Below are 11,556 nucleotides of genomic sequence, written 5' to 3'. Positions count from 1 at the left end.
AAAAATAAAATCATGGCTTTTAATAAGTAGTGCTAAACTTTTATTACTAACACTGGAATAATTAGGTGTATTTTTCACACATTATACAGCAACTTACTGCTTTACAAAAAAGCTAAATTATACAATATCACACATTTACAGTGTAGGAAATAAACGTTTTTTTTTTTTTTTTTTAATTGTACAGAAAATATTTACAGAGTTGAACATTCCGCTTAAAAAAAACATCCACCAACACTCTAGAGACAAAGATGTTGCACATCAATAAAAATGCCACATTTGAGGATATTTAACTCCACAAAACCCTTCACTGTGAATCAGAATAGCGCATGTCAACCACTCATTAGAGTCTATGGTTACTCACAATATATGTCCTTGTCATCCCGATGGACACCAAGTGGCCATCCTAGATCCTGAAGGCAGCTATTAAAAACTGACATGTTCTTCTGACAGTTACTCTGTTGATGAATTCACCCAAACTATTTGTCCTGACAGTTGTCTAATCTTAGTGGTCACAGGGATTCAAAAACAATGCATACATACACCTTGATATTTAATTGAGTAAATTGCATGTTGCTGACAGGTGTATAAAATCGAGCGCATAGCCATACAATCTCCATAGACAAACATTGGCAGTAGAATGGCCTCAATGAATAGCTCAGTGACGTTCAACGTGGCACCGTCATAGGAGGCCACCTTTCCAACAAGACAGTTCGTCAAATTGCTGTCCTGCCAGAGTTGCCCCGGTCAACTGTAAGTGCTGTTATTGTGAAGTGGAAAGGTCTAGGAGCAACAACAGCTCAGCCGCAAAGTGGTAGGCCACAAGCTCACAGAACGGGACCGTCGAGTGTTGAAGCGCATAGCGTGGTTGCAACACTCCCTACCGAATTCCAAACTGCCTCTGGAAGCAACGTCAGCACAATAACTTTTTGTTGGAAGCTTCATGAAATAGGTTTCCATGGCCGAGCAGTCACACATAAGCCTAAGATCACCATGCACAATGCCAAGCGTCGGCTGGAGTGGTCTAAAGCTTGCCGCATTGTACTCTGGAGCAGTGGAAACGTGTTCTTTGGAGGGATGAATCACGCTTCACCATCTGGCAGTCCGAAGGACAAATCTGGGTTTGGAGGATGCCAGCAGAACGCTACCTGCCTGAATGCATCGTGCCAACTGGAAAGTTTGATTGAGGAGGAATAATGGTCTGGGGCTGTTTTTCATGGTTTGGGCTAGGCCCCTTAGTTCCAGTGAAGGGAAATCTTAACGCTACAGCATACTAGACATTCTAGACAATTCTGTGCTTCCAACTTTGTGGCAACAGTTTGGGGAAGGCCCTTCTCTGTTCCAAAATGACAATGTCCCCGTGGTTTGTCAAAAATCGGTGTGGAACAATTTGACTGGCCTGCGCAGAGCCCTGACCTCAACCCCAACGAACACCTTTGGGATGAATTGAAACAGACTGCGAGCCAGGCCTAATTGCCCAACATCAGTGCCCGACCTCACTAATGCTTGTGGTTGAATGGAAGCAAGTCCCCACAGCAATGTTCCAACATCTAGTGGAAAGCCTTCCCAGAAGAGCAGAGGCTTTTATAGCACCAACTCCATATTAATGGCCCATGACTTTGGAATGAGATGTTCAACGAGCAGGTGTCCACATACTTTTGGTCATGTAGTGTATATTTCAGTTTTCCCTTTACAAATATAGTCAGTAACACTTGAAGTCCTGTCTCCTCCTTTCCTCATTCACTCCTTTGTTCAATTCAAACAGTTTCCATGGGTGGTAAACCACACCTGCATCCTTCATAAATATATTCAGGGGACATTTGAAATAAAAAAAACAACAGGAGTACAACTAAGGCTATTCCACAGAAATGGCTGGAAACAATTTGGCCAAATGTATGGGTCAATAACTTAAATTAGAATGGTACGCACTCACATATTTAACTGTGTCCAATCTTTTCTGAAGTGGCATACAGGGACTCAGGTATGACTTTCTGGAGTGGTACACAGGGACTCAGGTATGACTTTCTGGAGTGGTACACAGGGACTCAGGTATGACTTTCTGGAGTGGTACACAGGGACTCAGGTATGACTTTCTGGAGTGGTACACAGGGACTCAGGTATGACTTTCTGGAGTGGTACACAGGGACTCAGGTATGACTTTCTGGAGTGGTACACAGGGACTCAGGTATGACTTTCTGGAGTGGTACACAGGGACTGAGTTATGACTTTCTGGAGTGGTACACAGGGACTCAGGTATGACTTTCTGGAGTGGTACACAGGGACTCAGGTATGACTTTCTGGAGTGGTACACAGGGACTCAGGTATGACTTTCTGGAGTGGTACACAGGGACTCAGGTATGACTTTCTGAAGTGGCATACAGGGCTTCAGGTATGACTTTCTGAAGTGGCATACAGGGCTTCAGGTATGACTTTCTGGAGTGGTACACAGGGACTCAGGTATGACTTTCTGGAGTGGTACACAGGGACTGAGTTATGACTTTCTGAAGAGGTACACAGGGACTCAGGTATGACTTTCTGAAGAGGTACACAGGGACTCAGGTATGACTTTCTGGAGTGGTACACAGGGACTCAGGTATGACTTTCTGGAGTGGTACACAGAGACTCAGGTATGACTTTCTGAAGAGGTACACAGGGACTCAGGTATGACTTTCTGAAGAGGTACACAGAGACTCAGGTATGACTTTCTGAAGAGGTACACAGGGACTGAGTTATGACTTTCTGGAGTGGTACACAGGGACTCAGGTATGACTTTCTGGAGTGGTACACAGGGACTCAGGTATGACTTTCTGGAGTGGTACACAGGGACTCAGGTATGACTTTCTGAAGTGGCATACAGGGCTTCAGGTATGACTTTCTAAAGTGGCATACAGGGCTTCAGGTATGACTTTCTGGAGTGGTACACAGGGACTCAGGTATGACTTTCTGGAGTGGTACACAGGGACTCAGGTATGACTTTCTGGAGTGGTACACAGAGACTCAGGTATGACTTTCTGAAGAGGTACACAGGGACTCAGGTATGACTTTCTGAAGAGGTACACAGGGACTCAGGTATTAGAGGTAAACCAACTGGGAAGAAAGCCAACTGGCACTTTCATCTAAAGCACCATGCATTGATATATATGGGAGATTTGCATGCACAAATCTCAAGTAAGGATTGGGCCCTTTCCTTTGAGAGGATGATCCTGTGGAAGCTGAAGTGCCATATGGGGACATTAATTTGTCACAATGACATTTAAACACAACATGTAGTGAAGTGGGAAACCAAATACAAAGAATCCTCCTTCCCATAGTGCAAGCTAGTCTTTCGTGCGGTGTTCCTGCATCTGCTGCAAGAGCGTCTGGGATTGAGGTCCTGTCCCAATGACTTAAGTAACCACCGTTCCAAACATCTACCCCTCCATGTCTGCAGATCCAAAGGGTCTGGAATGCAGATGGGTATATGCAGTGTAATGGTGGAACTTCCACCATATAGCATCTACCTTATGGATCTGCACAAATGGAAAGGTTAGGATGAAGGGGAAGTGAGTGAATGAGGCTGGTACTTTACAGGAGGAACAACAACCTTCAGACAACAAACATTTACCTCACTACCTTTCATTTGGCGATAGGAGAAAATTCATAGGTAGACTTCCTTCAACCAGAGAAAGAGACACCCATGTGCGTGAACAGGAAATCAGGAGAACATATTGGCATCTTATCAAACCAGAACTTCAAAACGATCAATTCTGTAATATGTATCACACATTTATTTTAAATTTAACCTTTAACTTAAATTGAACCTTTATTTAACTTTTTTTTGTTAATGCTTTACTTTTTTATTTCACCTTTAACCTAAATTGAACCTTTAACTAAACAAATTAACTTATTTAACCTTTATTTAAGAATAATCTTAGACAGGTGGTAGATTTAAATATTGTGATCAATGTCATGACAATTTAAGTATTCACATAGTTGCTATTAGTGATGGGGTTTGGCAATTTTTGTGCACATTACTTAATTTTCCTAGTCACGGTCGGAACTGTAAACGAATCCAAATTCAATATAGAGAAAACATGATACAACTCAATAAAGGCCTTTCAATATTTACAAGGTTGCGTAGTCTTATCTAGTGTCTTGAAATTCATATTCTTGCATGGCAAACGTTTCAAAAGGAATAACTTCAATATTTAGTGAGGACTATCCATCTGTACAGGTTAAATACTTCCAGGCAGCAGGGTATTATTGGTGATTGTACATTTGACTATCATGACATACAGTTAACGAGCAGCTCTACAGAGCAGCTCTACAGAGCAGCTCTACAGAGAGTCAACATAATAGTCGATGATTAGTACCTGTTCTTTTCCACAAGAAAGGCTTCACTTTATTTCACACATAATTATTCACATCGGAAAACCCTGACGAAGGCACACCATGGATAAAACAACCCAATTATTATTATTAGGACTAGTTATATAATGTATATCCTTTCTGTACATCTATATACATACATATGTACACAACTGGGAAGAATCAAAATGATAATGTGTGTCCAAATCCAGGTTTCAAGACTGTGGATTGAAGGTTTTGCTAACAGCATGATTATCCATCCATTGGTTGGTAATTTGAGCTACCCTGCATAGATGGAAGTGGAGAATGGCTGCTGCAGCCTTGCTGTGTGAAGGCGGTAGTGGGGTTGTTTTGGAGTAGACCGTGGGGTTGGAGCGGAGGCAAGAGGCTGTCCTTCAGTATACAGGTCCAAAATCGTCCATTTCTTTTCCTCCCCTGGGCACGATGATGTCATAATGGTCCAACAAGGACGCCCACATTGATTCGCCCAGTCATCTTCCTATGTCACACAATGCAGCACTCACCAAACATCATGTTGTCCAGTTCTTACACTGAATACATTATATATGGACCTGGATTCATTGACAATTCAATAGCTTATTTCAGTCACCTTGACAGTTTCAGTCCTTTTAATGGCTAAAAATACATTTTTAAAACCGGGACCACATTTCTGTACGTGAATAACAACTTAATCCATCCGAAGCCATCTCTCGTGTTGCAACACTCCAGACGCAAGACAAACAAAGGAGAACACAGAGACGCATGCAACTACTTCCCCAATACAACACTGATCCTCATCATAAAAACACCAAAACAAAAAGGGTAAAAAGAGGAGTGCAGCAAGATGTGTTGCATGGTGGGCCTTTGGATGGCTATTGTTCTCTCCATCTCTCACTCTCTTCCTATCTCTTTGTCTCATACCATCTTATTGACGCAAGGCCTCTTGAAGCTACCTGCGCTGCGCTGTTTCTGCACCTGACTGGCAGAGCCATGGCGGGTCCGTCCACTGGTGGAGAGAGCCGCACTGGGGGAGAGCTGCACATTCTCTTTATCCACGCCTGGACAGAGGAAAGAAGAGAAGAGAGCGGGAAGAAGAGAAGGGAGGGGAGAGTCATTCGTAGTCAGTCACTCAGATTCAATACCACTGTTGAACAGCAGACGGCGCTGTGCCATAGCTTTGGTATAAAACTAAAGGCATAATCTCACCCTGAATGAACTCATCTCCAGCTTCCACTACATTGTCAGACAGAGCACAATTTACCCTCTAAAAAGCCTTTTATTGTTGAATGGGGATTCTGCCCCAGCTCCTTACTCCTTTCTTACAACCACACCAGCACAAACAACACGATTACCAATGGATTACTCTTTGCTTGGCAGTGGGTGGCAGACTTTAAATTGCTATTCTGGCACTGGGTACAGTTAGTGGGTCTCTCCCTTTTCACATTGGATTAGTTATTTTTTTACTGAAGGGGATGAGTTTGCATGACCTCGGGGGTCACAAGGTCAAAGAGCAAGAGTACCTGGGAGGAGGAGATGTGGCGCAAAAACAGCTGACTTAGAGCAAGGCAGAGAGGCTTCACAGAGAGAAAGATAGAAACAAGAATTAATGTCCACAGCAACTAAGGACAAAGATGAGAAACACATTAAAACAAGGGTAACAGAACAAAAATAGGGAGAGAATGAGAGTCAAATACACTGAATGAAAAAATGAACAACAGACATGGGCCTTCAGCATTGACATGAAGCAATGAAGAGATTTCAAATCAGGTGGTTTTCGGATTAAATAGTTTTTAGATACAGACAGTTGAAAAGTAACCAGAAACAGAGTAATGCAATAACGGGTGGCATTTCTATTTGTATTTTATTTATTTATTTTATTTTCTAGGGGTGGTGTTTTAAATGGCATGAATAACTATATTAAAGGCTACTAAGAATTAAATGTATATATTTTTTTGTGGAAAGGCTAACAAAATATTGCATCTACTTCAGCAATATAGTACAAATACATAGCACTAATAACAAAAACACTGGTATTAGCTAGGTGATTCTAAAAGCTAGCAGCTAGCATAGTGAGAACAGCAGACAGAAATGGACACGTGATGGGAGCTACCACTGTTTGCAAACTACAGACTTGGCTGGGTATAGCGTTAGGAGCCCCAGGGAGGCTCTATGGTTGTGATTTGTACCAGACGTTTTGGGTGGCGTCGTCTCGTCCGACGGCTCGGGCTGGGACAGAGTTGGGGACCGTCTAGACTACACCAGCACACCACAGCAAGTAGAGCATGATGGGGAGGTTACACAGACCAGACCCAGAAAGAGAGTGGAAATGTCTGAAATGTTTGATGGTGCCTTTCCTCCCCCTGCATATTTCAAACACAATACATTTCAGCAAGTCATTTTGTTGTTTTTGGCAATAGTTAAAATGTCGCAGAGCTTTTCTGACATCTTGAAACGTGATATCTTTCACGCACAGCAGCAGCATCCTCAAATTGTGCGAAGAGCTCTAAGCATCAGTTTGGGATGTAGAGAAAGCTAGCGGGACACCTAGAAATAACCCACAGCAACAGCACCTACACACTTTGCTTGCTTCGAGATACTCTACAGAACACCTTACATTTGTAGGACTCAGCCTTCATCATAAGTATGATGTTAGTTGTGTATTTGTGTGTCTGCCGGTATGGATAAGTGGTGTGTTCCAGGGGTGCTGGTCTCCAGTTGACTATATTGTATTGTGTCCACGTGTGTATACTCTGCTAACCTGGGGAGTGCTGCGAGGTGGCCAGGGAGGTCATGGAGTTGGAGAGGTTGAGGTTCGCGGTGATGCTGAGCTGGCTCTGGGTGACGGGGGGGTAGGGCGAGGTGGGGGTACGGAGCTGCTCCTCGCTCCTCTCCTCCTCTGTACCAGGCAGGTAGCGGTCAATCAAGGCCTCCAGGAACTTCACAATCAGCTCAGCGTAGTCTGGGATCTGAGTTTGCTGCTGGTTTGACATGGGATGGAGAAAGGAGGAGGGGGGTAGAGAAAAGGAGATGGATAATGTCAGGTAGAATAGAGAGAGTGAGTATGAGAGGAACACAGGCCAACAAGTATCAGTCTAACCATCTTAAGTCTCCTTGAGCTAAATCACAGGAGACATTGATCCTCAGCCTTTGGCCAGGCTTGAATACGTTGTTTCCTGACTGACTTTCCCGCAAACAAGCTGATGGCAAATGGCACCTTTTGTTTGTTGGAGGAAAGTGAAGCGAGGGATAATGGGTACACAGTGAAAGCAGAGTGAGTCTAAGAGCCCCTACAAGCTTCAAAGGGCCACGTACAGTATTCTGTAGTGATGGGGCGGATCAATACAGTTTCATATAGGGATATTTCTGCAGCAGACATATGGTGAGCAATATGTTTGGAACATCAAATTGCAATAAAATCACAGTATCGAATAGCAATACATATCATATTGGCACCTAAGTATCGTGAAGTTTCGGACAACTCCAAACCCTAGTATTCTGCCCTCTGAGGAGTAAAAATAGGCAGACTAGGTACAGTGACCGAACAGTTCTGCATTTGATATAATACACAGTCATTTAGCAGACGCTTTGATCCAAGCTGATTCACAATCAACATGTATTATGTGGGGCCCCATTCTGAAACCAGACCTACAACTCTGGTGTTGCTAACACTACAGAACCATCAGAGCTAGAAGCATCCCCTTGTTCCTGCTTGGCCTATTTACTCAGAACCATCATAAAGGGAAACTGAGGTGGCCAGAGGGGAGACTGGGGAAGGGGGGGTAGAGAGAGAGGAGGATTTCCAATAAATCTTGGGGCAATCGGCAGGCTCCCTGGCAAGGCAGTAACTGCTTACTGGGGCCGAATTCTTCCAGCACGGCCGCACTGCCTTGGGGAGAATGAAAGGGAAATATGAGGGCAATGAATCATACCTTTGAGAAGGGTCCGGCAAACCTCCAAAGTCCGTTGAAGCCGAAGCCTGTGTGTGGGAGAGAGAAAGTAATGGAGGGAGGAAGGTATCATTGGCAATGTTATACTGCTAAAGAAGAAAACACTACATAACAGTCAGGGGAGAGGGAGGGGGCAGAGAGAGAGGAGAGAGAGAAAGGGACGGGGCAGAGGGAGATGAAGGATGAGAGTTGAGCGGTAGAGAAGGAGATGGGGACAGAGAGAAAAACAGAGTGAGAGAGACAGAGAAAGGGAGGGAGGCAGGAGAGATGGAGGGTGAGAGACGAGAGAGGTAGAGAAGGAGATAGGGACAGAGAGACAGAGATAGACAGAGTGAGAGAGACTCAGTGAGCATAGCCTTGTTATTGAGAAAGGCCGCCGTAGGCAGACCTGGCTCTCAAGAGAAGACAGGCTATGTGCACACTGCCCACAAAATGAGGTGGAAACTGAGCTTCCTAACCTCCTTCCAAGTGTATGACCACATATTTCCCTCAGATTACACAGACCCACAAAAAATTGAAAACAAACCCAATTTTGATAAACTCACATATATATTGGGTGAAATACAACAGTGTGCCATCACAGCAGCAATATTTGTGACATGTTGCCACAAGGGCAACCAGTGAAGAGCAAACGCCATTTTATATAAAACCCATATTTATGATTATTTATTTTCCCTTTTGCACTTTAACTTTTTGCACATAATATGACATTTGAAATGTCTTTATTCTTTTGGAACTTCTGTGAGTGTAATGTTTACTGTTCATTGGCAATGTTAACAAACAGTATCTACGCATTCAAGGGTTTTTCTTTATTTTTACTATTTTATACATTGTAGAATAATAGTGAAGACATCAAAACTATGAAATAACACATATGGAATCATGTAGTAAACAAAAAGGTGTTAAACAAATATATATTTTACATTTGAGATTCTTCAAAGTAGCCACCCTTTGCCTTGATGACAGCTTTGCACACTCTTGACATTCTCTCAACCAGCTTCACCTTTATTGCTTTTTCACCAGTCTTGAAGGAGTTCCCACATATGCTGAGCACTTGTTGGCTGCCTTTCCTTCACTCTGCGGTCCAACTCATCCCAAACCATCTCAATTGGTTTGGGACGGCAGGTAGCCTAGTGGTTAGAGTATCGGGCCAGTAACTGAAAGGTTGCAAGATCGAATCCCCAAGCTGACAAGGTAAAAATCTGTCGTTCTGCCCCTGAACAAGGCAGTTAACACACTGTTCCTAGGCTGTTATTGTAAATAAGATTTTGTTCTTAACTGACTTGCCTAGATAAATAAAGGTAATTTAAAAAAAAAAAAATTATAAATAAAAATTGGGTTGAGGTCAGGTAATTGTGGAGGCCAGGTCATCTGCTGCAGCACTCCATCACTCTCCTTCTTGGTCAAATAGCCCTTACACAGCCTGGAGGTGTGTCGGGTCATTGTCCTATTGAAAAACAAATGATAGTCCCATTAAGCGCAAACCAGAAGGGATGGCATATCGCTGCAGAATGCTGTGTTAGCTCTGCTGGTTAAGTGTCCTTAGAATTCTAAACAAATAACTGACAGTGTCACCAGCAAAGCACCCCCACACCATCACACATCCTCCTCCATGCTTCATGGTGGGAACCACAGATGCAGAGATCATACGTTGACCTACTCTGCGTCTCACAAAGACACAGCGATTGGAACCAAAAATCAAAAATTTGGACTCATCAGACCAAAGGACAGATCTAATGTCCATTGCTTGTGTTTCTTGGCCCAAGCAAGTCCGTTCTTCTTATCGGTGTCCTTTAGTAGTGGTTTCGTGGCAGCAATCCGACCATGAAGGCCTGATTCACACAGTCTCCTCTGAACAATTGATGTTGAGATGTGTCCGTTACTTGAACTCTGTGAAGCATTTATTTGGGCTGCAATTTCTGAGGCTGGTAACTAATGAACTTATCCTCTGCAGCAGAGGTAACTCTGGGTCTTCCTTTCCTGTGGCGGTCCTCATGAGAGCCAGTTTAATCATAGCGTTTGATGGTTTTTGCGACTGCACTTGAAGACACTTTAAAAGTTCTTAAAATTTCTGGATTGACTGACCTTCATGCCTTGAAGTAATGATGGACTGTCATTTTTCTTTGTTTATTTGAGCTGTTCTTTCCATAATATGGACTTGGACTTTTACCAAATAGGGCTGTCTTCTGAATACCACCCCTACCATGTCACAACACAACTGATGGGCTCAAACGCATTAAGTAAAGCACACCTGTTAATTGAAATGCATTCCAGGTAACTACCTCATGAAGCTGGTTGAGAGAATACCAAGAGTGTGCAAAGTTGCCATCAAGGCAAAGGGTGGCTACTTTGAAGAATCTCAAATGTAAAACATATTTTGATTTGTTTAACACTTTCTTGGTTACTACATAATTCCATGTGTGTTATTACATACTTTTGATGTCTTCACTATTATTCTGCAATGTATAAAATAGTAAAAATAAAGAAAAACCCTGGAATGAGTAGGTGTGTCCAAACTTTTGACTGGTACTGTATGTTTCCCATGCCAATAAAGCCCCTTGAATTTGAATTGAGAGAGAGAGAGGACAGAGAGAAAGGGAGGGGCAGAGAGAGATGAAGGATGGGAGATGAGGTCGAGGAGGTGATAGGGACTGAGATAGACAGAGAGAGAGATGGGTAGAGCAGGCCTGTAGATAAATGTACATACTCTGTAGATAGGAGGGTTGGTATTGTGGAGGAGACTCTTCATGGTAAACTACACTCTGAATGATGCCATGCACTGGGTTCAGCAGGTTGGTATCCTGGCACATAGACAGCAGCGTGTTGATCTTAGAGTCCAGCAGGTTGTGGCTGAGGAGAGGAAACACATTAAGATCAACATCGGCTAGGTAGGTAGGCCACAATCATTAGACACCACACTCCGCATCACCCTTTCCCAGTGCCCTTGTCAACACATATCATGACAGGACTCTAACACACTGGTGAATAACTAGGCCTCATACGAGACAGTTACAAGTTAAACTATATTTTGAAGCTGTGACATTTTGTTGGTAGAGAGAGTGCTACTTCAACTGAAACTACAAACAACCGCCCACATATAACGTATGCATGTGTGGGCTAAAGACTTTCTGACTCACAGGGACTCCACTATTAACCCCTAAAAGAAACTGAACCCAAAATACATCTCTAGCTAGGTCAACCACACTACAACTCCCAGGATGAATTTGGGGCAGGACAGGCCCCTTCTCAGAAGGGGCCTCTCAGT

General features: G+C 43.3%; 1 protein-coding gene across 3 annotated transcripts in view; it reads right to left on the bottom strand.

Annotated features, from left to right (window-relative positions):
* Positions 1 to 3,780: 3,780 nt before the first annotated feature.
* Positions 3,781 to 11,556, bottom strand: part of LOC139548178 (neurofibromin-like) — a 97,737-nt gene continuing 89,961 nt past the window's right edge. Inside the window, exons 52-56 of one of the 3 annotated variants that reach the window (XM_071357647.1) lie at positions 10,999 to 11,141; positions 8,274 to 8,320; positions 7,103 to 7,322; positions 5,865 to 5,918; positions 3,781 to 5,402 (exon numbers count right to left, since the gene is read on the bottom strand). In XM_071357647.1, coding sequence (XP_071213748.1) covers positions 5,260 to 5,402; positions 5,865 to 5,918; positions 7,103 to 7,322; positions 8,274 to 8,320; positions 10,999 to 11,141 — 607 coding nt within the window. In that variant the 3' untranslated portion in view covers positions 3,781 to 5,259. The remainder of the gene's footprint in view (positions 5,403 to 5,864; positions 5,919 to 7,102; positions 7,323 to 8,273; positions 8,321 to 10,998; positions 11,142 to 11,556) is intronic. The other 2 variants (XM_071357648.1, XM_071357650.1) reach the window with 2 other exon arrangements.

This window comes from Salvelinus alpinus, chromosome 21, assembly GCF_045679555.1.
Source record: "Salvelinus alpinus chromosome 21, SLU_Salpinus.1, whole genome shotgun sequence".
NCBI classification, from domain to species: Eukaryota; Metazoa; Chordata; class Actinopteri; order Salmoniformes; family Salmonidae; genus Salvelinus; species Salvelinus alpinus.
Note: the sequence above shows the minus strand (reverse complement) of the source record. Positions and strands in the feature narration are given on the sequence as shown.